This window comes from Doryrhamphus excisus, chromosome 20, assembly GCF_030265055.1.
Source record: "Doryrhamphus excisus isolate RoL2022-K1 chromosome 20, RoL_Dexc_1.0, whole genome shotgun sequence".
Classification (NCBI taxonomy): domain Eukaryota; kingdom Metazoa; phylum Chordata; class Actinopteri; order Syngnathiformes; family Syngnathidae; genus Doryrhamphus; species Doryrhamphus excisus.
This window is the reverse complement of record NC_080485.1, coordinates 4,973,055-4,998,960: the sequence shown is the minus strand read 5'-3', so window position 1 is coordinate 4,998,960 and position 25,906 is coordinate 4,973,055. Positions and strand designations below refer to the sequence as shown.

General features: G+C 41.6%; 4 protein-coding genes across 5 annotated transcripts; 1 reads left to right on the top strand and 3 right to left on the bottom strand.

Moving 5' to 3' along the window:
• Positions 1-302: 302 nt before the first annotated feature.
• On the bottom strand, positions 303-3,814 carry LOC131107919 (phosphoglycerate mutase 1). Its single transcript, XM_058058396.1, has 4 exons — positions 3,232-3,814; positions 2,593-2,867; positions 1,311-1,491; positions 303-1,148 (listed from the first exon to the last, which is right to left on the bottom strand). Exons 1-4 carry the CDS (start codon positions 3,368-3,370, stop codon positions 979-981), a joined length of 765 nt encoding a protein of 254 aa, XP_057914379.1. The 5' UTR covers positions 3,371-3,814; the 3' UTR covers positions 303-978.
• Positions 3,815-4,667: 853 nt separating this feature from the next.
• On the bottom strand, positions 4,668-12,522 carry psap (prosaposin). The gene is made up of 14 exons (XM_058059108.1): positions 12,357-12,522; positions 10,075-10,208; positions 9,041-9,115; positions 8,825-8,950; positions 8,368-8,565; positions 8,148-8,291; positions 7,484-7,540; positions 6,637-6,798; positions 6,413-6,505; positions 6,136-6,319; positions 5,803-5,966; positions 5,636-5,716; positions 5,433-5,540; positions 4,668-5,365 (listed from the first exon to the last, which is right to left on the bottom strand). Exons 1-14 carry the CDS (start codon positions 12,388-12,390, stop codon positions 5,330-5,332), a joined length of 1,596 nt encoding a protein of 531 aa, XP_057915091.1. The 5' UTR covers positions 12,391-12,522; the 3' UTR covers positions 4,668-5,329.
• A 1,959-nt stretch (positions 12,523-14,481) lies between these two features.
• mrps6 (mitochondrial ribosomal protein S6) lies at positions 14,482-16,247 on the bottom strand. The gene is made up of 2 exons (XM_058058730.1): positions 15,785-16,247; positions 14,482-14,592 (listed from the first exon to the last, which is right to left on the bottom strand). Exon 1 carries the CDS (start codon positions 16,121-16,123, stop codon positions 15,791-15,793), a length of 333 nt encoding a protein of 110 aa, XP_057914713.1. The 5' UTR covers positions 16,124-16,247; the 3' UTR covers positions 14,482-14,592; positions 15,785-15,790.
• Positions 16,248-16,605: 358 nt separating this feature from the next.
• nolc1 (nucleolar and coiled-body phosphoprotein 1) lies at positions 16,606-25,174 on the top strand. 2 transcript variants are annotated; one of them, XM_058058715.1, is made up of 15 exons: positions 16,606-16,773; positions 16,972-17,027; positions 17,428-17,588; positions 18,292-18,410; positions 18,447-18,482; positions 18,551-18,662; positions 18,746-18,858; positions 19,128-19,236; positions 20,603-20,725; positions 20,803-20,892; positions 20,972-21,079; positions 21,171-23,213; positions 23,289-23,407; positions 23,748-23,828; positions 24,375-25,174. In XM_058058715.1, the coding sequence occupies exons 1-15, from the start codon at positions 16,663-16,665 to the stop codon at positions 24,531-24,533; spliced, it is 3,540 nt and encodes a 1,179-aa protein (XP_057914698.1). In that variant the 5' UTR covers positions 16,606-16,662; the 3' UTR covers positions 24,534-25,174. The 2 variants fall into 2 exon arrangements, with proteins under 2 accessions (XP_057914698.1, XP_057914697.1); XM_058058714.1 differs by having other exon boundaries at positions 18,292-18,482.
• The last annotated feature ends 732 nt before the right edge of the window (positions 25,175-25,906 follow it).

Sequence of the window (25,906 nt, the reverse complement as noted above, 5' to 3'; positions counted from 1 at the left end):
TCATACAAATAAGTTAATTCCTCCTTTATACATTCACACAACCACTAATATACTTGGGAAACAGGCAGCATAAATAATTACATTGTACAAAAAAATTCCAAATATATGAGTGTGTTAATGGATCAACTAGAGGAATTAATTTATATTTCTTTGTAGAAAGGTGCTTTATTAATATTTACTTGTATTCATTTACTGTGGAGCCTTGCCCCATCCAATATGGTGGCGACGTTGACTGGCTCAGCCCTTGATGCCAGTCTATGGCCTAAGAGGCCTCAAGGCACAGTGCCAATATATAGTTTGCAAAGCAGCACATGATCGTTCCAGCTGAATTTAATCAAATTAAAATAAAGAAACAAGAATAAAAGATAATTAAAATGAAAACTCTAAATAAAAGACAGGAGCAGTAACATTGCATTACATTGGTTTCATTTTATACACCATTGTAACACTATGGAAGAGAACTACTGTGCAAATGCAACAATTATACAGTGAAGGACAAGCACATTATTCAAGAAGGCAACAGACAGCAACACAGTCAAGACACAACAATGAAAGACAGTTGACATGTGACATCATACCCGAGAAGGGCTGCCAAATTTCTTCCCTCATTTTTTCATTATTATTGGAATGACCACAATAGAAGCTTCAATAAGTGCGAAATAACTTTTTTTGTTGTCAGCTTTAGATAAAAAGCTCTTTGACATTGTTTTTATATGCATTCATTTGATAATCAGCCAAAGATGTACAAAAGTACACAATAGTATCTTGGTGAAACACATTTAATTGATCATAAGTTAAATAAAGAAGTGCACAGATTAGACACTACCTTCACTGGCAAGTTAAGCCAATAATACTTCATTCAAGATAGCAATAATTCTGGGCCTTATATACTATTGACATAACTGTATTTTCCCAGAACATTGCAAGTCCAGAATTCCAATTAAACAAAAACACCATTATTAGGAACACAGCCATGTTTTACTTCTTAGCCTTGCCCTGAGCGGCCACAGCCTCCATAGCTTTGCGCACGGTCTCTTTGTCTCCTAGGAACTGCATTGGCTTCACAGGCTTCAGGTTTTTGTCCAGCTCATAAAGGATGGGAATGCCGGTGGGCAAATTGAGCTCCATGATGGCTTCATCTGACATTCCTATATGGAAAGCACAACAGAAATACTATAGAAAGTAAACCTGCATATACTTTAGAGTAGACACTGTACAGCTTGTATTGCAGTACAGATTTACGGTCCACTGAAAATAACTGAACAGAATACTTTTACATATATCAGTCATGCTTATAAAACTGCACCCACCCTCCAGATGCTTCACGATGCCCCTCAGACTGTTTCCGTGCGCAGCAATGAGCACCTTCTTTCCCTGCTTGATCTGAGGAGCGATTTCCTCGTTCCAGAAGGGAAGTGCTCGGGCGATTGTGTCCTTTAGGCTTTCGCAGGAAGGAAGCTGATCCTCAGTCAAATTGGCATAGCGACGATCCTGTACCAAGAACATGTCACATATAAATAAACCAGAAAGAGCAGGGAAAGTATTGTTCTATTTGCATGAACTGTGTAATTACTATATACGTATACACAGCAGGGGGAGCCACCTGCTGTGGCAGTCACGGTGCACGGTAGTTGGACACCCGCTCCGAGCAGACACGCGTTTCCAATGTTGATGGTGATTAATGATAACGCTGTTTAAGTATGCAGACAAATCCACACATCTATGTGTTTTGAGCTGATAAATATTAAGTAACTTTGATCAAATGTAGAATCACTGCAGCTTCTGCTAGTAACACACGCCGCAGCTGTTTAACTCCCATGAAAAAACATCCACACATCACTCGCTGACGGTGGGAACACAAAGTTAGGTGTGTGTAAAACACTTCCAATAATGGCTAGCACACTTCCACTTCCATAATGCATATATTATCATTGCCATACTCCACATTCTGATTGGCCTCTGGCTGCCGTGTTCGAGGGAAACAGATATTCTCCAAATAAGAAAACTTGTCACATTGTAATCCTGCGAGATCTTGTGACACCCCTATTTATTATTATTAAATCATGCAATCCCGGGGTGACCGGCATCCCAGAATTAATCCAATTGAATGGCAAATGATGCTCGACTTCCCCTCAGAGAATAGAACACAGTTGGGTCCTCCGATTCCCTGCTCCTCAGAGAGTCTGTTTACGCTCTAGTGGAGGAATCCAAGCTGAAGTAGGCTTAGCAAGTTTGGAAAAGGGTGTTTGTCTTTATTCTTCTCAAGCTGCTGCACCTCCTCTAAGTCTTGTACTTTGAAAACTCCAATATAGAGGCTACTGGGTCGGTAGGGCTCTGCTTTGACTTAACTTTGAACTTTAACCCCAGGCTTTGCAGTCATATATTAACTCCTCTTACACATGCTCTTAGGTAATACCATTGAGGCTTTGCTATACTGCTGATTTCACTTATCTGTACTTGGTTTCCTGACTGGAGAAAGCATGTTCAAATCGTGTACACCTTTTTGTTAAGCCCCCTAGTCCGTTGCTCAATGTGTACTCTTGCCTCACAAACCAACAAAGCTCCTTGTTTGCGCGTATATGCTACCTTTACCTTGCTGATGATTGCGTAGTGCTCGTGATCAGGACCCATAGGCGGAGGAGGTATGTCGAACGAACGCCTCCAGGTTTTCACCTGAGCCTCACCGTGCTTGGCAGCCGTCTCTGCCTTGTTGAGGCCCGTCAGGCCGCCATAGTGGCGCTCATTTAGACGCCAGGTACGATGCACGGGCACCCACATTTGGTCAATGCCATCCAGGACCAGCCACAGGGTCCTGATGGCTCTCTTCAGCACAGAGGTGTAACATATGTCAAACTCATATTTGGCGTCTGCAGGACACACAACACACAGAAGTGAGATATGAAACACAGGGGGTTTACTCCTTCGAGGGACAATTATTGGGCTGTATTGTAACGCCGAAGCTATATTAATCTGATATCTTCAGAAACAAGCATGTCACCACTACTTGGCAGTACAGCACTAAATGTGTTGTACCCAAAGTGCAGTACTGAGCAGTAAAACAAGTGTATGACTGCAAAAACATGCCTATATTACACTTTTTAATTTCTTTCTCTATTGTCTTATACCAATAGGGTAACAAAATAAAGCAGTATTCACCTTTGCACAAGGGGGAGAGACGTCATTCATTACCTATGTCATTGTATCGAGAAAGTATGATAAATCCTCGCTCACCTTTCAGGGCCTGCCCACCTCTCCTCGCCTCCTTCTCCCCTGTTTCACTCAAATCAGCATCAAACCAGCCACAGAACCGATTCTCCTGGTTCCAGTTGCTCTCTCCGTGGCGAATCAGCACCAGCTTATACGCAGCCATAGTCAACAATATTTGTGATAAATTGCTGTGTAAAACAAATGTGTCTGCCTTAGTGGATGTTAAGGCCAAGCACACTGGACCGTCCACTCAAACCGGTGAGTGCTTTTATCCAGTCGATTGGTCACTTCTTCACTTCCGTGTTATATTGTCCAATTACATTAGAGTATATTTTTTAGTTTCCCCGTTTTCCACCAATGCCAGCGGTGGGCGTTTCCCGACCGGAGCATTTGCACTTTGAGCAATATTTACTTTAAATTGCATTACTTCATACGTAATACATACAAAACAAAACAAAAACAGGGATTAGCACAATTTTGGGTCATAAAACAAACACAAATTATCATGTAAAAGCTTGTGACTGCATACAGTCAGACATTTAAAAATGACAATGATGAACACGCCAAGTCATTAATTTAAATGCAAAGTGATATTAATAAATGATAAATGACGAATGGGTATGTTGTTTCGCCGAGTGGATGGTCATCAAATCAATGCTTCCATCGTTTGCCTGTTGTCCTGTTATGTAACTATACTGCCCCATCTAGTGGGTACATTGGGGTATGGCATTCGTGTTTAAAGCTAGTTTTAGTGTAAACTAGTATTTTGATTGCGTTATAGTAGTCGGAGCTTATAGTTATAATTGTATTTTTAAATAATGTTGATTTAGTTGTGTTTTTATCCATCCAGGGTAGCGGGGGTATGCTGGAGACTATGGGAGGGGTGCACCCTGGACTGGTCGCCAGCCAAACGCAGTTAAAATATTCCAGTTCATTTTAATCATTTCAAAAATGCAATGAGTGTTCATTCCACTGGGAGCCACCAAAGTTGGTCATTTAGTCCACGCAAATGTTACAACTGTCGTTAAAGCTATACAAGACACTATGTGTTATAATTGTTGTAATCGGAATATGAAAAATGCCAATGTATGTATTGCATTACAAATACATAGTAATGGTAGTGTTGAAGATGGCTTCAGTTGGGGTCATCCATTGTCTGGAAGTGATGTTCATTTTTGTGAATTTCCTTCGCCATCCATCCCCAAGTGGTTTCAATTGGATTTAGATGAGGGGAACTCGGAGCTGCTGGTCCAAGTGAGGTTTTCCCCTTTTTAAAAAAAAAGGTCTTAACTTTGATCAGCCTATTTCAAACATTGTCTCGCTCCCACTGTTTTGCATTTTTAAGCTCTACTTAGAACCCGCTTAAGATCCAACAGTGCAAAATGTAAATTTGTGCAATTTTCTAACTGGTCTTAACATTTTAACCAGGAGTCCATAAGATGACAAACTAACAATTTCAGTTCCAGGGGGTGGGATTATTTTAATAGTTAAAATTAGCAGATCAAATATAAGCTGGCTCAGGACATAAAGCAGAACACAAGATGCTTTTGTGTATGTTAGAAAAAGCTACCACTTACGAACTGTTGGGAAAGTGCAAACAACAAGAGGAACACACCAAGGCCGTCTCACTACCTTATATCATCTCCTTAAAAAAACAAAAACAATGCACAGTAAAACATTCTGGCTGACAAAGATCAACATTTGCTTTAGAAGAGAACACACCGCTAAAGGTTACACTTGTCTGTCATACTTAACAGTTTGTGTTAGCTCTGACTGCTAGGCGAAAAGCCGCCTGCTGGCTGTTGACTCTGCACCTACGTGTAAAACGTGACATTTATTACATATGATCAGACCAGCAAGCAGGACACAAAAAAAAATAAAATCAACCTAAATATGCAAAACCTTGGTGAACTGGCCTGTTTTCAGAATGCAAGCCAGTCAGTAGACACGTAACTAACCCCGGCCACCGAGGGGAAAGACAGTGCAGGTCACAAATCATATCAAATTATGTTAAACATATTTAGTCTAATAGAGAAAAGAACAATAGTTGAGTAGGAAGCAGCAATGCAGTTAATTCCCAAAAAAAAAAAGTTTTCAAAAGTCAGTTTGTGTTGCTCCTCTTCTATGCCCACATATGGCGCCTGCAGTGAGCCACAGCCTGAAAGAGAAAAAGGTGTCAACAACATGATGAGTGCACAACCATTAAATTCTGTTAGATGACCCACATCGCATTGGGTGGCTGTTTTCATGCTCCTGCACCAGAATGAAGGTCCCAGGCTGCATTGCTCGACTCCCAGCATCCTGCGTACTGCTTCAGGACAGGCACCCAATTTCTATAAACCCAGATATACGGTACATGATTCTTAACTTGTCAACAGTCAGGTTTCCGGACCTCAACCTGAAGATAGTTTTGTATTGAAGTACTCACCAGGCACACAAAGTCAGGGTCGAGCATCTGAAGCAGTAGCTGCACAAGAATGGGCTCATACTGTTCAACCAGCTGGTCACACTGTTGACACACAGGTTATTTCAAATATCAGATTGAAAAGAGTTCCAAGTTTAAACAAAGTGGGTGTCAAGTGTGCATCTCAGGACCTCCTCCTTGTAGGAGTCCGGCAGGAAGCTGCAAACTTTTCTCACTGCATCTTCAATCTCCGTCGCAGTTGCATTCTTTTCCAGGATTCCATCAATGTAGGCGACGGCCATCTTGCACACCTTGCAGTAGCCACCAACTTTGTAGGTGGTCACATCAAGGGCAGCTGGGGGGAAAAAAGGTTTACGTGCTGTTCTACCACAAGGCTAGAAAAATTGGACATTATTAAAATGTGATTAAACTAAAAGTACATGCCCTGAGCAATGTAAAGTAAAATAGGCTTCACATCAAAATAAAAATTATTTACCTAATGCAGAGAAAGGTAAAAGACTTACGGACATATGCACGCTTGGCATCATTGCAGAGCGCCAACACCGTGCAGACTGTCTTGGGGTCAACCTGCTGCACTAGCAGCTCGATGATGGCCTGTCCGTATGTCTCAATCAGGTCCTTACACTGGCCAGTCAGGCTGGATGGCAAATATGTGCAAACCCGCTCCACAGCTTTTATCACCTCCTCCTGGAACAATGGTAAAAGATTGATCAAAGTGGGGTGGGGGAAGAGTACAACAAACAACTCTGTGCAGGCTTCAGCTAGGGGTACACAGCCTACCTCAGTTGTCTGATCTTCCAACATGGCTTCCAACTGCTTCATCACAAACTCGCAGATTGCACATGTTGGGGATTCACGAACCCGCACCATACGCTACAAAACAAAGATACATTGTGTATTGCATGTCTATGTGGAAGGCAACTATGCTTCGATGCTATGCTATGATAATTACATCTCATCCCAAAATGTGTTTGTGTGTATGTGGGAGAGGCATCAGCAGTTACTTTTGCAGACTTGGCAGATTCCACTTTGGTGGCAGGAACAAGATTGAGAGCAGGCAAGGTCTTTGCTGCAGGTAACATTTTGGCAGGCTGCAGCTGCACCATGGGAGCAGACTTCTTCACGGCACTACAGAAACCAGCATGGGCACATGCATCTGTGGGCTTCTGTGGACAGAAGATAAAGACAGGTCCATGTATGGCGCTCCTGACACCAATGTGCACCTTGCTGTAGTGACATGCAAAAAACACTGTGTAGTGTACATCTGCAGAGTGCTATTTAGCCCAACTTCAACAGCTAGAACACCAAACACCAATGGACAGCAAATTAAAAATGGTGGTTATAACAAGTGTCAGCTGACTCAATTGATCAAACAAGACAAGACTGAAGAACATGTCACACACACGTATGTTCCATGTGTTCATTCCATCTGAACAAACAATTCTAAAATGTGCACATTAAGGTTGTTAAAAGCATCCAAACGTAAAAGGTTAATACAGCAGTACACCTCCAAACCATGTGCATCTCTACCGTGTGGGTTAAGTCTAACCAACACAAGTAGCAATAGCTAGGGGTTAAAATGCTTCAGGCTGGACACACAAGACCTACCTGTTCCTGAGCAGCAGCACAAAGCCAAAAGGGAAGGAAGAAACAATGCAATACATGAATGAAGGAAACTCATTTATATAAAAGGGGCAAAAGTGAAATGTAGAAGGGAGAGCAATTTGAAGATACAAAAAGTGTCAGCAATGTGAAAACAGTTCATCTTCTTAGTTTTTAGAAAGACTTATTATAAATAAATGTTGCGCAAAGTAAAAATATTGGCTTATCACTTAATGTGGGAGTACTCACCATCGCAAAAAGCTGCTGAAGAGCAAGAACACCATACTGGCTGACATACTGTCTGCACTGCATGGGGAGAAGTCAAGTGTCAAATCATCAAAAATTACCAACATCACCAGAAGAAATACAACTCTTAAGGCTTAAGTTACAAAAAATGTGACCATGATTTATTAAAGGGGACCTACTGCAAATTTTCTGCGCTTTGTATTGAGTTGTGGGCTTCTACAGAGCAGCTACACATAACCCGCATAGAAAGCTTTCTAGATCTTCCAGATTCTGCACATCATTCTGCACCAGTGTTTTCATGGACTTCCTGCTGTCAACCCAAACTGTCTGTTTAATTTACTCCACCCCCAGCCCTCCTCTAGGTACGCCCACTCCTCTGTGATTGGTCACACTCAACTGCTCTCAAGGACTTCCTCATAAGCATTTACCAAGTGCAGAAAACCTGCAGCCTATATAAGGAAGTTCGGATTACATTGACCTCAGTAGAACTCCATTAGAAATGTGCAAATCTTGTTATCTAACGCTTTGGCATAACCCAAATACAACATTTATAGGTCAGAAATGTGGAAAAAGCATAATAGGTCCTCTTGAACAATTTCAAATTATAGTGATTAATTGATTTTTTTCCACACATAAAGTTTGGTAACTGACAAAGTGTGGCGCTTACCATGTCAGACAAACCGGGTCCCAACTGGTCACACTTCTTCTCAATATTCTCAATGAGAGTGTCTATGTATGAGGAGTTGGTCTTGGCTTCTGCTTGGGCATCAGTAAGGAACTTGATGCAATCTTGGCACACATCAGCAGCTCCCTAAGGAGAGAGAGAGAGAAAGGGGGAGCAATGTTTAATGATGGGTGCAGATGGAATCAAGGAACTGATTGCGTACTTCTACTGGAGTTTTTTCGGGTTGGGGAGTCTCTTGTGGATAGAGGATCTGTGGCACATTGAGGAGGAATGGTGTTGCTTGCTGGGAAAGGTCAATTTGTGGGATCTCGTTGGACAGGAGCTGTTGATGTAACTCAGCCAGGGCCATCTGCTGGGAGCGACAAAGGCCGATTGCGCCACAAGCCACACCGGGATCATCCTAAAATGTGGAAGAAAAAAAACCCCAAAAAACACTATCAAGTGACTGAAAATGCATGAAAGACTAAGTTCTTGAAAGTTCATCAAAATAGGCGAGTTGAAACAAGGATGCATATTGCACAATGACTTCTCTTTTTCTATTTAAACTCTGAGCCAGTTCCCCATCAAAAGCCCTCGGTCAGGTCTCTGCACTTCACTGACAGGACACTTATTTGACATTTATACGTAGAAGTGAATCAGGATGATATGCAATCCCTCACCAGTTCTCCAATGATGATTCCGATGACGATGGGGTAGTAATTGTCAACCATCTCCTTGCACTCTGCACTCAAACCTTTGTCAGGAATGAGCTGGCAGGCCTTTTCCATGTAGCCAAGAACTTCCGCCTGCAATCACATGATCAGCTATATCTTTCTGGGGTGTAGAATGGGGGGGGGGGGGGGGGGGGGGGTAGGTAAAAAAAAATGATTTGTAACCTGTGTTGCATTGTCCTTCAAAACCTGTAAGACCACCATGACTATCTCTTTACACAAGTCGCATGGCACAGCTTTCTGGAAACAGACAAGACACAAGATACTGACTTATTTGCATGGCACTCCCTGTAGACCAGGGGTGCTCATTAAGTCGATCGCGAGCTACCGGTCGATCGCGGAGGTGGTACTGGTCGATCGCGGCGTGACATTAAAAAAATATCATCCCAGCATCAATGCCGTCACTTGATTGATATACAGGGCAGCCATTCAGATGACAACTGAATGTTGCCCTTCGGGTGACCAATCAAATCAAACAACGTCTCTAAGTGCAGCAGAACTTACGATGTCAGCCTATCATCCATCCCCGTTACTTGATTGACATACAGGACAACCAGTCAGATGACAACTGAATTTTGACCTTTAGGTCACCGCTCATGCGTAAACAGCGATGCAAAGTGCTAAGCTAGTCGGCGAATTGCGAGATTTTAAGCCCTCGCTAAAGTTTATGGTCACTAAAATGAGTGAAGGAGCTGGACCAAGTAAAAAGGCAAAAAACATATCACTTCCATACGGATATGGAATATTATACGGATATTATGATACGGATATTATCCATGACTGATAAACATTTGGAAGTGTGCTTGAGGCTGGCTATCAGCAGCTACTGTCCGGACTATGCATCCCTGGCTGGTTCAATTCAGTGCAAGTCATCAAAGTAAACTCAGGTAATTACAAAAAATGTTAATAGTTAATTATGTGTGTTTTGCAATATTGGCTCATTTGGTTATGTAAGGTACATCAACATACATTGTACGTACAAATAATCCTCAATACATTTGAAAATAAATAGATGTTTTGCATTTTTGTAGTGGGTAGATCATTTTGACTCGGTCATTTTAAAAGTAGCTCGCATGCTGAAAAAGTGTGAGCACCCCTGCTGTAGACCATATCATTGAGATTAGTACTGCATACAATTAGAACTTTCCATCAGTAAAACTAGTAAATGCGAAATGGAAAAACGGAAGCCAAAGTCTCACCATCTGGGGTTTGTTCCATACGTTCTGCTGGCAGTGATTCACCGCTCCACACAGAGACGCAGTCTTCACATTCTGACACCAGTAAGGGGGTCCACGAGCACACTGCTCTGTGCCCAGGAGAGGGATGGCCACAGCTGCAAAAGACAACAAACGCTGATTGAGCTGGAAGACACCCTTTGCAACATGCTCTTAAAGACTACAATTCATGTGCCATTCAAATAATAGGAGAGCACATCAATCGCCACAGGATTTTGCAGCCCTTTGATTGATGGCTTGTCCCCCATTTCCCTTTGGGTAATTGATCATGATTGTGTTTATTGCTGTGCCTGTTTTGAGATAATTCAAACCTGCAATAAAAGTGTGTTCTTATGGCGATCAAGTCTGGTGCTTGTCTCACAAAACAATTAGTGACATCTAGTAACCAATGTAGAATACGACATTCACATTTTGATGCAGCTTAATTTCCTTCAACGGCATTTATATTACAATTATTTTATGCTTGACAATATGCAGAAAATATCCAACATTTGCTTCAATATGTAATTTTTGCACTAATATTCTGCCATATTGAACAGCATGATTTACTCACATTTTTGAAAAACCGTGACAGCATGAAGCACTTGAAACTCAATCATCATGTGTGTTTGACTTTGGAGGTGCATACTCAAGAGTTATTTAATAGCATTCCGGGTCAATAACCAGGGAATACAATCACAAGCAGACTTGACTAACAAACACAAACAAGCAACAACCTGTCCATCTTATAAAACAGGAATCAGTTCAGTCAGCAGAACACCGTATATCCATCACCATATCACACACGCAAGACAGTGACAGTTACATTTAGAAATGCTTTCTGATGGTGCCAGTTTGAACCAACACACATTCATTCATTCATTCATGTCCTGTGGGATTGAATCAGTTTTTAAATATTTGTCAAGAGACAAACCAGCAACCTGAGGGGGTTCCAATTGATTTTAAAACAGGACCACAACAAAATGATCATGACAATGTAATGTATGCTCCAGACCTAAATACTGTAATCAGTAGCAAATGCGAGAGGCTTCTGAGAAAGACTTTGTAAAACAGATGAGGCAACACTTTAAACCTTCGGGAAACCCTGCCCCCCGTTTCTACGAGTCATGTGACCAGTCAGAAGAAACAAGCTGTTATCAAACCACACAACAAAATGTTCCAACTTCAAACTATATAAAGAAGATGAACACTAAAGCATGTGCTTTTGCAAGTCCAAAGACTTTCTTTATGTAGCTGGCTTTAAAACAATCCAATAAGAAGGATTTTGCTTATCAAAAGACTGAACATCTCAAAAGGCCGCCAAGCCTTTGAATTGACTGATTTCAGAAGATTTTCACCACCGAACAATGCAAGAATGGAAAGGTTCAAAGTACACCTAACAAAAGTGTTTATCCGCACATGATAAGCACCGTACAAGGAAGCTTCAAGACCAGTGGTGGAATTCAAGTAGTAAAAACACATTACAATGAGCCACGGTTTCACTGGAAACAAACTAAGGATAAATCGGTTCCTTTTAGAGCACTGATCAATGTGCCCCCACCCCTCAAAAAAGGCTTTACATTTGTAGGGGGGCTGAAGTACACGTATAGGAATACACTAAAAGCAGAATTACAAAAACAGAAGTGCCTAAAGGCAAACAGTACAGGGTTGTGATCATTTGAAAATATGAAATGAAAGTGTGGTTACTTTTTAGAGAATTGAAAGTTAGTGGTAGGATCGCATGGAAACGGGTCAGGTTATATTTGTTGACAGCAAATCTTTCCTTACACAAGAACACGTGTATAAAAACACAACAACCGACCAAATAAAATGTCCACATAACAAAATCGACGTGGTATCTCGTCTCGGTTTTACCTCTTATTAGTCAAAACCCACAACAGAAACAACCTTTAATAATGAGGGCAAAACTGATAACAAGCTGTTAGCTTTCATGCTAACAAAGCTATTGCAACAGGAATGCCTGCAATACATCAGATAGCTTAATATTTATACAAGCTATTCACACAATTACAACATGTTCTTCGACTACCTGATGATTCTAAAAAATATATTTATGTGGGTAGTAGTACCGGCTTAGAAGAATACAATTTGACTGGTGTTTACCACAGACATTCCATGTCGCTTCCGCCCTTCTCGTGTTGAAAAACTGTCAGTAAGTCGACTAAAAAGCCAACAATGTGAACTGGCATTCTAGTTGAACATATGCATAACATCCATGTTTATTTTGTTTAGCGCTCATACATTACCTGACGACACGAAAAGGAGGCTTAGAAGCAGCATGACTCCGCTGTTTTCCTCTAACGAACGGAAGTGTAATGAACGCAGACTGCGTCTTGCGTCGAAGGCTTTATGGAGCCTCACTGTGAGTCAGCTGACCACTCAGCATAACATGTGACTCAGTGTCACTTGACTGGTGACCTCCGCCAAGGAGGCTCTGTCTCGCTGTTTGTTTGTTTCTCCGTGTGCAGGATTACGACTTATCCGATTTTCAGAAAACCTTTGGAAGGTTGGGTGATTGCATTTTGGAATGCGTGATTGATTTTTCTTTGTTAGCATTGTGAGATCGCACTGCTTTGGACAATGTAGATGCTCTAAATGGGATAAGTGATGCATTATTTTCAGATTTATATTGCAGTTTTCTTTCTTCTTTCTGTAAATTCTCAGTAAATTAAACAAGAGCCCCCTGGTTAAACTGTTTCTGATACCATGCAAAAGTACTGAAAAAGTAGTTTTTCCAACAACCCACAGTAGTATACAGTGATGTGAAAAGGTGTTTGCCCCTTAAACTTTTTATTTTCAAGGGACAAATCCAACCCAACGTGGGGTGTGTGAAGAACTGTCTACAAATGGCAAACACATGTAACAGTGGACACCAAAATTACCCTAAGAGCACACCGATAACTCATCCGAGAGGTCACAAAAGACCCCACAACAAAGAAAAAACAAGACATTTGGGAAAAGTTCAACTTTTGGAAGGTGCCCCATTACATCTGGTGTAAAAGTAACACCACATTTAGAAAAAAAGAACATCTTACCAACAGTAAAATATGGTGGCGGTAGTGTGATGGTCTGATGCTGATTTGATGCTTCAGGACCTCAAAGATTTGCTGTGATAAATGTAACCATGAATTCTGCTGTCGAGCAAAAAATCCTGAAGGAGAATGTCCGGCCAGCTGTTTGTGACCTCAATCTGTAACCAATTTGGGTTCTGCAAAAAGGCAATAATCCAAAACACACCAGCAAGTCCACCTCAGAATGGCTGAAGAAAAACAAAAAGGAGACTTTGGATTGGCCTAGTCGAAGTGCTGACCTGAATCCTGTTGAGATGCTTTGGCATGACCTTAAAAAGGCGCTTCATGCTTCATGCTGGAAAACCCTCCAATGTGGCTGAATTACAACAAGGATGCAAAAATGAATGGACCAAACTTGCAGGTTATCGCAAACACTTGATTGCAGTTGTTGCTGCAAAGTGGGAACCCAACCAGTTGTTGTCAATAAGTACAATAAAACATTAATGCATGCATATCACATGTGTTATTACTTTTCATATCTGTTGTAGCAATTCATCAAAGATGAAAGAGGAACTATTGTGCAGTTTTCCAACAGCTAACCCACTGTGATCATGTCTCAGCAAATGAAAGTTGTGTCATTTACATTAACAATACTGCGGTCTGACCTTCATTTTGTAAACTTTGCATTGCTTGTTTATCGGCGTGGCAAACTTTGCCATGTGTGCCTTGTATAAACCCCTCTACTATGTTTGTTACTGCATCACTCACACTGTGACTTTTCTCCATTTGTCATTTACCTTTTTTTCCCCACTTCCTGTATGAAAAGACGGTGTTAAAAATATGAGTTAAGATAAAGTCACTATAAATCATGTGCAGTGTTCAGGGAAGTGGACAAACAGCATTTGAAAATGGTAATCATGTATAGGAATAAATTGGAATTAGTTAAAAGATTAAATAAAACATTGAGGATGGTAAATTTGTTGCATCAAGTCTTTTTATATATTTGTCTAGTTCATTGATGTCCTTGACACCAAGTACTTTGGCTTCCTCTGGTCCTCCATATAACTTGATGTCCATTTTACAGTTGGCGCTCCATTTGTCTTGAATTTCCTTGCTTTCCTTGGTGTTTTTTGTTAAATTATATATTTTAAATGTGCCGCAGGCCAATAAAAAACACCTGTGGGCTGCAAATGGCACCTGGACCTGGTCTTGACTCCCTCGGCTGCAACTAACTGGTGGAGGATTTTGTTCCAGACATACAAGGATCCGAGCCGTCTGAAGAAAGGCAGTCAACTCGGGCCCTTTTTGTACACTGAAGTACCTATAGGATGTTTTTGTGTTAGAGAAGGACACCACACACTTCACGCATACTACAAACAACGTTTATTATACTACAGCAGCAAAATGCAGTCCAAAACCCATGGAAAAGAGACAGCAGACGGCGCAATTTATGGAGCTGGGTCACAAAGACCTGTAAAACAACAAACAGATTTTACAGTGTTAAGTTACAGCCTAGTCAGCACAGCACAACATAATCACTATAAATAGAAAAGAGGGCATCAACCTCTGAAACAGCTCTCAGTTAAAATACAGTGCAGTTCCACTCCACTGCAAACTGCAACCACCATAATAAACATAAACATCAAGAATTGTATGGTCGAGGACAACGACCTTGTTTCCCAGCAGGAAGCCCCAGTTAGTTTTTTACACTCTAAGTACACTTATAGTTATAAGTTTACATACTCTCAACTTGGGCTCGAAAGTCTAACCAATTTATTTCAGCCATTCTTTTTCCAGAATGGAATGATTCAACAAAGAATATCTTCAGTGATGTTTTTACTTAGGAATGAATCCATGGAATGATCCGCTGGCAAACTGACTAGTTTGTTCGGTTCAATGTTTAGCTGAAACAGTGTATGAAAACAGAGACATGTTTTTTGTCGAAAAACAGAATCCAATGAAAACATGGCCATACAAAAACAGAGGTACCACATTAGTTATAATAAATGGCCGCAGCAGGTAATGTCTCTTTGGCAATATACTGTACAGTAGTGGGAATTGTTTGACGCCCCTTGTTGAATTCAATGGAACATAATCAAAATCCCTGAAGAACTGTAGATTTAAATCTGTTTGGAAAGTCTTTTGGAGCCATGTCTAAACACCTGCCAATTCCAAGATCATCACCTCAATTGTAGGTAAGAATTATTTGGACGTGTCACCGCACTTTGCCATGGTCTGATGAAGCCCCAAAATTTGACTCTCGAATTAAAGAACATTGGTCCTGATGTTCAGGAACAACCCAGGAACAAGAAAGCCTCGAGCCTGCCATGCACTGAATGCCATGAAATCAATAAGGGCCCAAAACTGATGACATTAATTCCCATTATGAGTGTACGTATGTACTTAAGTTGCTAAAGGAAACAGATTGTCTTTGCACCCATTTGGATCTCAAATTTTATGGCGAAAAAAAAATTGCTCGACCAAATAACTCTTGGACCAGGACTTGGCTTGTGGGTCTCTATGGTTATCACCATCATCTTAGGAAAGGAAGCTGTTTTGATACCTCTGCAATAAGAGTTTGTAACATTATTTTTAAGACTGGGAACAATTGCCCGAAATGGATGCATTTACACGTCCTGTAGGGTTCGGTAACGTCCACTTACGTTTCATCACTGTTGAGGTCCACGGCATGTTTGTTTGGAAATCTGCGTGTCTTTCTTCAGCACGGTGGGCCTCACTACGTCCACATCACGGTGCAAGTGATCGAGTAGGCCAGTGAGAATGCTGGGAGCGGCGTAGAAGTCAATCAAAAAGTATGATCCTCTGCGGTGTCTCTGGTTATGTTTGGTCATGATATAAGGCAGAACTCTTTCTCCGAGATTCTCCATGTCTCTCACCACAGCGCCCCGCTCCATCAAAGTCTCCACAGTCCGCCGGAGAGTAGCTGCAGTCTCCGGTCGCTGCATCGCCTTAAGGATTAGGGCCAGTTCGTAGCGAGGCATTATTTCGGTGAAGAAAAGCAACGTTTTTAAATACAAATACTCAATTGGTAGATGTCATTCCAATGGGCGCTCAATGTCGACCATCTTGTGACACGAGGAGAGGGCTTTGGGGATGACGTATAAAACAAGCGCCCGTGTATATTCTGCCATCACAATTTGAAAAGCAGAACAAATACGCTGCAAATATTCTAAATGACTTGAGAATATTTGATTGAAAAGAATATATTTTATTGGAAAAATATTACAAAGAAATATGCTTGGGGAAAAATGTTCGCCACAAAGAAAATATGGAGCGACAGAGGTTTCGCTCTAGGGAGTTCTTGGCACCACCGAATAAAAATATTCTGCCAAACCAAGTTAAAAAAATTGTTAGGATGTTTTTATATTCCATAGAACGCAAATGACACTGTTGTCCACATATATATTTCACATTATATTTCCGTATACCGACTGGATTGGTAAAGATGTTTTCACAATGGGCATGCGCAAACAGGCTCAAGAACCTGAGGTCACTTCCTTCCATTACCAGCGTGGTGAAGATGGCGGAGACCAAGTCGGTGCCGAGTGATTTGTATAAATGCGTATACTCGTTTTTGTTGGAGAACAAATTCACTAAGGCGGCTCAGCAATTTGTTAGACAAATTAAAGTGGTAAGTAGACGTCTGTGTGACTGATTGAGACTTGGGCGTGAACTTGTCATGTCTCAAATGCATAGGGACCCCTATGTGTAGCCACTCAACACGTGGATCGGAGTGCATACATGTTCGATTGTCTGTTTATTCTGAATGAATTTACTTTATTCGAATTATATAAGGAGAATTTACCCTTGTTTGTGTTTCAATCTATAGAGCCCACAGGATCCAAATGAGGAAAGCCTTCTTAACATATACGACTTCTGGGTGAAGTGAGTTGCTGATTATGTTTTACTATATAGTGCAGTTTTGCATAGTGCTTATAAAAAAATGTGGAAAATAATATGAATTCGCAGTGGGAAATAAAGATGTGTGGAATATTTTATGTAATCTCAAATGTGCACAGTGTTATGATAGTGATACAAATTCTAAGCACAAAAAGTTACATTAAGTGTTTAGACTTGTGATGAGAATCACAGTAAATTGTGATTCACCACAATGATACCACTTGCTAAAATACTGAAATGTCTTTGAAAATATACTTTTTAATGCAGTCGTCTTAGAACAAATGTTCCATTTTAAGAACTTGTTTGACTGATATTCTCTTTAATCATCCTAGTTTGATACGCATTTATTGGCATTCTCTAATGATGCATTTCTGGATATGCTTAGATCTCCACAAGCTAAGAAACGAAAAGCATCTGCTGACAAGACTGAAGTCACTGGCCCATCAGCCAAGAAGGCAAAAGCCAGCAAAGATGGCTCCAGCAGTGAAGAGTCCAGCAGTGAGGAAGATAAAGCTGATGCTAAACAAAAAAAGGCTACCGCTGCTGGTAATATCAATGCACATTTAATTTAATATTTATAGATTTTAAAGGGGAACTGCACCTTTTGTGGAATTTTGCCCATCATTCACAAGCCGTATGTGAAACATGAACACATTTTTCCCTTTTCAGTACATCATAACACAAGAAAACAAGTTAGTTTTAGCTAGCTTACAATGCTGTCATTGGGATACACCTATTTCTATGAAGCCCTGTAAAAAAAAAACAAATTCCTCTATCAATGTTGCATCATTTAATATCCATGCTGCTATCATGCATGGACACGAATACTAATGTTAACATAATAGTTGCGGTATCCTGCCGTGTTTTCATGATTTAAAATGCGACCCAAACTTTTCAAGGTGAATTGATACGCATACTTATGTTAGTCCTGTCAACAACAGTGGCGACACTTGCAATGTTTTTCATCTTAGTCATTACGCACAAGTCACTTATTTAAACAGACACTGTTGCCGGTTTTTTGAGGGTTTTTGTGTGTGTGAGGGCTTTAGTGTCCAAATGGGTATTTCCCATGCCGGCCGTTGCTAGCAAGCTGTAATTTTCTCACGCTAGAATGCACAGAAAGGGAACAAAATGTGTTCATATTTCACATAAGGATTGTGAATGGCAAAATTCCCCCAAAAATTGCAGTTCCTCTTTAAATGCATGTACAATTTTGACTGCATTTATCTGCCACGGTTTTCTTAAACAGCCAAGGCAGCACCTATTAAGGCAGCAGTTACCAAAGCTGAATCCAGCAGCAGTGAAGAATCAAGTGACTCTGAAGAAGAGAAGGCCCCAGCCAAGGCCCCAGCCAAGGCCCCAGCCAAGGCCCCAGCCAAGGCTCCAGCCAAAGCTCCAGCCAAGGCTCCAGCCAAAGCCGCAGTTAAGGCTCCTGCCAAGGTAGCAATCGGGTCATATCCTACCTTAGAGCCTACTGTATTTTATTGAATGAATGCTTTGTCATCTAGGCTCCTGTGAAGCCCCCTGCAGCTGCAGGCACCACAAGGAAGAAAGACAGCAGTTCTAGCAGTGAGGAATCAGACTCTGAAGATGAGAAGGCCACCAAGGCTCCCCCATCAAGTGAGTGACAGGGACTTGTGATGTTGGCCTTTCATTTGATCTTTATGAATGTATATCAACATTTATTGAATTCTGAATGACAGAGCCAATGGCGGTTACCAAGGCCAAAACTGCTACTCCTGCTAAAGGAGCAGCTAAAGGAAAGGAAGAAAGCAGCAGTGAAGAAAGTTCCTCTGAGGATGAGGAACCAGCCAAGGTGAAGAAACCAAACATCTAAGGCAGAATTTACACTACAAGTCTAAGTGACCAATTTCCCATTATATCTCATTCTCTCGTCTGTCCATATATTTACTGACACCTGTGACCCGTATATTTTTGGCTAAATACATCGTACATACTTGGTCACATGGAGAGGAAATTGATCTCGCTGAACTAGCCAATTTTTTGTTTTGATTCTTTCACCCGGTGATTAGACCGTTTCTTCCACAGCTTCAGTTTGGGTTAAAGTAGATGTTTCTTTGACAGGCTCCAGTCAAACCTGCCCAAGTGAAATCTGTTGCTGCAGCGCCAGAGTCAAGCAGTGAAGACTCGTCATCTGAAGATGAGGCTCCACCCAACAAGAAACCCAAATCAGGTTGGTTTTTGCAACATTTAATGGCGTTCCCACACCATGTAAACAAGGAGCCGAAGAAAATGTCCATAGAGCAGCGCTTCTCCAATAATGGGGCGGGGCATGAGAGGCACGAAGGACTCAATATTAGTGCAGACCTCAATGTGGCACGCTGCATGAAATTTGACTCTTGAAGGGGACCTATTGTGCTTTTTTTCACAATTTGAGCTATCAATGTAGTTAGAATCTTGTATTCTCCTGTTAAACCATGCCAGAGTTTCAGATAACGAGGTTTGCGCATTTGGAAGTGAGCCCTGAAAGAAGTTTGGGATGGCTCAAAACGCTTGCTTTCAAGCTAGCTAAGCTGCCCCTAAACTGCCCCTTTGTGATGTCACAGAGGGGGCGGACTTCCTTATAATATATATACTCTTCTGAGTGGAAGTCCTCAACTCAATATGAGCATAAAGGTCCCCTATAAATACGCTTGTATGTGAGGCCATGACAGAAAATAATTGACAACCACTGCCATAGAGTGACGTTCATTCAACACAAATGTATATTACCATCCCCCAAAGGTTTTACAGTTGGCAAGTCTGTCCGGAATAAAAAAAATAATAATTATGCCTCTGAGTTTGCACAAATATTCGTGGACCATTGCCATGCATACCTCTGCATAGTATTCAGATTTTCCATTGTTTTTTTTTTTTTTGCAACATAGCAAGCCTTTAAAGTATTTTTAATTTTATTTGGATTTATATGGTATGAAATTGATGAGCATCACTTTTTCTTTCAAATTCCGCATGGGCACCAGAATTTTCTACCACTTTCTCATAGCAACTTTTTTCATAAGCAATTCATTAAGAATGGAAGACAAAACTCTCCAAACTTTTACAGTATTTGTAGGGCTTTCAAATTAACAAAATAGCAAATCTGAAAAATGTATTTATTTTGCATTAAGTAAGCCAAATTGAGGAGAAAAAAAATCAAATTTTGAACAAATCACTTATTAAAAAAAGTTACTTTTCAATCAGCCCATGTCTAAGTTGATTCAAAAAGCGGTAATACTCCAGCATCCTATTTTTTTATATAAAGTATTACCGTTGGTTTTCAACTTGTTTTCCCTGTAATAACTGGCTTCATTTCTGTGGGTTTCCTTTGAGACATAATGACTGTAAATATGAATAAATCAGAAAAAGGAAAGTGGAAATGGCCTGTGGGTGACCTAAAGAGGGTCCAGTGTAATTTTTTTTCCATTGAAGTTTTGGTCTTGTTACGCTGGGCTTGACTTGCTGCTTTTTACTTGATTGATCTTGATTTTTACTTGATTTAATTTAATAATTCATATCTTTCGTCATGTGTCTTCTTGATGCCCTATTTGGTGTATGTATAGGAGTATATAGTGCAGTCCCACCTCCTGCTTCAGTCCTGAATGCTCCAATTCCATCAGCAGCCAGCAAGGCCAAGGACGACTCTTCAGACAGCAGTGATGAAGATGAAGGGAAGAAAGTAGTTGGTAAGAGATGACCAACTTTCCTTTCTAGTAATCAGAATGTCATCATGGTGTTTCTTACTATTTTATACTCCTTCCAGCTAAACCTGCCCCCACGAAAAAGGCAGCAGCTACTAAATCTATAGTGAAGAAGCCCGCTGCAGAAAAAGAATCCAGCTCGGAAAGCTCAGGTAGTATAGATTCAAACCATTGTCCTAACAAGGCTGATGTCTGTTCATTGTACTGTTCTAAAACCCTGTGTCCTCTTAGATTCAAGCTCAGATGAAGAGACAAAAAAAACTCCAGCCAAGGTCACAGCATCAAAAGCAGCCCCAGTGAAACGGACCCCAGCAAAAAAAGATGCTTCATCAAGCTCAGGCAAGAATCTGCATATTCTAAGCAAGCTTGCTTGCTTCTTTGTGGAGCTCCTGATTAGGATTTCAGTAATAACTACTGTTTGTCTTGACAGATTCAGACAGCAGCTCAGAAGATGAAGCTCCAGCAAAGCCAGCTACTAAAGCAGCTAAAGCCAAGCCTGCTGCGAAGGCTGCTGTTCCTGCTACTAAGGCCTCCACCACTGCAGCAGAAAGCAGCTCAGACTCTGACTCGTCCTCTGAAGACGAACCAGTGAAAGCAATGCCAGCAACAGCTAAGCCTTCCTTCCAAGCTCCCAAACCTGCCACTCCTGCTGGAAAACCTTCTGCCGCTGTGGCAGCGGAAAGCAGTTCAGACTCCGACTCCTCCTCCGAAGAGGAAGAACCAGTCAAAGCCAAACCGGCAAATGTTAAATCTGCCACCCCTACTTCAAAAACATCTACTGCTGTAACAAAAGCTGCTGCCAAAACAAAGCCACCAGCAGCAAAAAGCAGCTCAGAGTCAGACTCATCATCTGAGGATGAACCACCTGCTAAACAGAAGGGACCCAAACCAAAACCTGCTGCAAAGGCTGCTGTTCCTCCAGGAAAGGCTGCAACACCTGCAGCAAAGACGGCTGCAAAAGCCCCAGAAAGCAGTTCAGAGTCCGACTCCTCTTCAGAAGAGGAAGAACCAGTCAAAGCCAAACCAGTAAATGTTAAACCTGCCACCCCGGCTTCAAAGGCTGGTGCTCCAGCAAAGGCAGCAGCGAAAAGCAGCTCAGAGTCAGACTCATCATCTGAGGATGAACCACCTGCTAAACAAAAGGGACCCAAACCAAAACCTGGTGCAAAGGCTGCTGTTCCTCCAGGAAAGGCTGCAACATCTGCAGCAAAGACGGCTGCAAAAGCTGCAGAAAGCAGTTCAGACTCTGACGACTCCTCTTCAGAGGAGGAAGAACCAGTCAAAGCCAAACTAGTAAATGTTAAACCTGCCACCCCGGCTTCAAAAACATCTACTCCTTTAGCAAAAGCTAAGTCGGCAGCAGCGAAAAGCAGCTCAGAGTCAGAGTCATCATCTGAGGATGAACCACCTGCTAAACAAAAGGCACCCACAACAAAACCTGCTGCAAAGGCTGCTGTTCCTCCAGGAAAGGCTGCAACACCTGCAGCAAAGACGGCTGCAAAAGCTGCAGAAAGCAGTTCAGACTCTGACTCCTCCTCTGAAGAGGAAGAACCAGTCAAAGCCGAACCAGCAAATGTTAAATCTGCCACCCCGGCTTCAAAAACATCCACTCCTGTAGCAAAAGCTAAGTTGGCAGCAGCAAAAAGCAGCTCAGAGTCAGACTCCTCATCTGAGGATGAACCACCTGCTAAACAAAAGGCACCCACAACAAAACCTGCTGCAAAGGCTGCTGTTCCTCCAGGAAAGGCTGCAACACCTGCAGCAAAGACGGCTGCAGCAAAGACGGCTGCAAAAGCTGCAGAAAGCAGTTCAGATTCTGACTCCTCCTCTGAGGAGGAAGAACCAGTCAAAGCCAAACCAGTAAATCTTAAACCTGCTACCCCGGCTTCAAAAGCTGGTGCTCCAGCAAAGGCAGCAGCAGCGAAAAGCAGCTCGGAGTCAGATTCCTCATCTGAGGATGAGGAACCAACAAAAGCTAATCCAGCTACAGCTAAACCTGCTGTAAAGGCTGCTGCTCCCCCAGCAAAGGCTGCTGCTGCTGCTACAGAAAGCAGCTCTGACTCATCAGAGGAAGATGACGAGCCTCCTAAAGCCAAGACAGCTGCAACTAAAGCAACGACTCCTAAACCTGTTGTCAAAAAAGCTGCAGCACCTAAAGTGGCCACAAAACCCACCAAAGCTCCAGCAGCAGAGTCCAGTGATGACACCTCTAGTGATGAGGAACCTACCAAAAAGGCGACAGTGGTAGGCAAGCCTGGAGCTACGAAGGCAGGTGTGGCAAAGAAGGCTCAGGAGACTGTTGTTGCCAATGGTAGATCTCCCAAAGCTGTATCAGCTAAGCCTGCAGAGTCATCATCCAGTGAAAGCAGTTCAGAGGAGGAAGAGGATGCCACTAGTCAAACTATTGTTAAAACCTCCACACCACTGCCGTCCACCAAGACTGCCACAGCACCCACCACTCCCCAAACTAATGGTTAGTGAAGAGATTGATAATCATAATAATTTGGTTGTCAAATAACAGCAGTTCTATCTACCTGAATGTATGCAGGCACCAATGGAAAGCAAAAGGATGAGGCCTCTGAAAGTGAAGAACAGACGAAAACCAAGACTCCAAAAAACAAGAGGGCGATCACGACACCACAGACGTTTCCTAAAGCAAGTAAAAATGTAAGCACAATGAACTGCGATGGAGCTGGGGAACACTGATACACACAGGGTTTAGTAAATGACAATCAAATAGAAATTGTCAGGTATTTCTAGTGTTTCTACCTACAACCAGTGGTCCAACCATGATTGCTTGGGCTGAAAGTGAATATGGGCAGGTGTGTTTCATTTATCACCACCCACATCCACTTTGCCTCAGCTCTGCACGTGGCCTCTGCATGACATCAGAATGAAGTACTACCAAGTGCTGTGGGCAAGTGAGCCGGGGCGACTTAAACCACAATTGGCTGGCTGATAAAATACTTCGGCGACATAAAAATAAATTGCGGTATTGTGTTTTCAGCCCACTTTGCCGTTCCGAAGAATACGGGAGGAAGATGTGGAGGTGGATCCTCGTCTTGCAGATAATTCTTTCGATGCTAAGGTAAGCTGAAGTATTTGTGGTGGTTCTAAGAATACCGTCTGAGGTGGTGTCTTTTTTATGATTGTATAGGCAAAAACTGCTGAACAAAAATGTCTAAACATGATCTATTGCCTTTTGATATTCATATTTTAAAAATACGTTGTGGTGCTGCTCCCCCATGAGTCACATTGACTTAAATTGTCACACAGCTCAGTGCATTCTACAAAATACCTGCTGTACTTTTTTAAGGTGTTTGGCCATCATCACAATGTGGTACACACCTTTAGATCTGCCAACTCGTCTGGATTGTGTGGAAAACTCCCAGGAATCGTCTGTCTACAGACACCCTGACTGAAGTAAAAAAAAAAATCTTTAGCTGGAAAATTGACAAATGTATGGCCATGCGTGGGCCTTAGCAACTAATTGGCCATTTGTTTATAAAAGTAAGGACGTATGCATATTGACCACAACTTGTATTCAAATATGGCCCCCCTTATGGGATGTCTTGTATTCTTTCCCCACATGACTGTAGATGTAATAATTGTTCAACACATTGTGCTCATTCAGTTTGGGTCCAACGGCGACTGGGGCCAGAAAGCCAACGACGACCTCCGCTTCACTAAAGGCAAATCGTTTCGCCATGAAAAGACAAAGAAAAAGAGGGGAAGTTACCGAGGCGGCGCCATTTCCACCACAGTCAACTCTATCAAGTTTGACAGCGAATGAACAATGCCCCCTTTTTTGTTTTTTTTGGCTCCTTTCACCTGAACTGTACAGCACCTGTGTGAAGCAGCGCGGCCAGTCGGCTGGTTACTCCCTCCGGTAACTGATGTAGAAGCAGCACATAGCCTGCAAACATAGCAGATCCAATACAGAACCGTTAATGTTTGAAATTTGATGGTGAAACAGTGGATGCACAATGACCACATGTAGCCACTAGGTGGCTTAGGATCACCAGTCCATGGTAAATCTGCTGAGTAGGCCTTTTTATGAAATGCTAAACAGATTTTCCATTTAAAATGTATGAATGACAGCCATGAATCTCCATCCTTTTGTTAGTTTTCATAATTTAATCTCAGTTGATTGTATGTCTAATTTCTCCATACGGTGAACTTTAGATGTTTGTACTTTGTTTTCCCTTAAACATCACATGGATGACATAGGTATGTTTTATGTGTATTTATGACCTTTTTATTCCATTTCACCAATTAGGATCTTGAGTATTGATGCTAAAATGCAACTTTTCTTTCTCCTGATATTTGATAGAAATATATCATTCACCGAAATGTGAGAACTTGCTTCTGTTGAGATTAATTGTACTGTAAACGTTTTTTTTTTAACAACCCTAACGGTAATTAAAATGTTAAAAACAGACTTATTGTTGTCATTTCATTGCCACCAATTAGATTTGTTTCTGAACCCTATGAGTGGTGACTGTATAAACTGATTTGAGCACACACCCAACTAAACGTCCACTGTGTGGAGGACTCGTCTTTACTGACATGAACGTCATATTAACTTGACAAGACGTCACCTTTTGTTCCTTCTTCGTCCTTTTTATCAAGTCACGTATCTACTTCAGTAGGATAGAACCCGATAAGTCATTTAAAAAGCAATATACTTGGTAATATACGGTATGACGCTGTGTATTGTACACATTAAAGTCGTGCTAGGAGAGGGAAGCTGGGCAGGATGTGAGTGAGACAACACTTTAAAAATGATTGTGTAAAAAAGTATTTGCACTTACTGTACTGTTGATGAGGAGGGCGGCCATCTTGGCTGCTGAGTCTCAATTATGGGTGGGCGGATCGATCCAAAGATGGATGTCAAATAAATCACGCTGTTTTGTGGTTGAATATGGCCTATTATTAATGCACATCAAAGCAAATCTTACATATTTTTGCCATATTTTCAATCTTGAAAATGGCTACATGAACTAAAATACTAATAATAAGGCATTTAGAAGATGTATTGAAAGACACTGAATGATAGGTAGTATTCTACACTCGTCACTTGGTGTAGGTTTGTGACAAAAATCCAAAAGGGTGAGAAAAGCGCTTTCCAACGATATATATACTAACTATTGAAGGATTTCATAT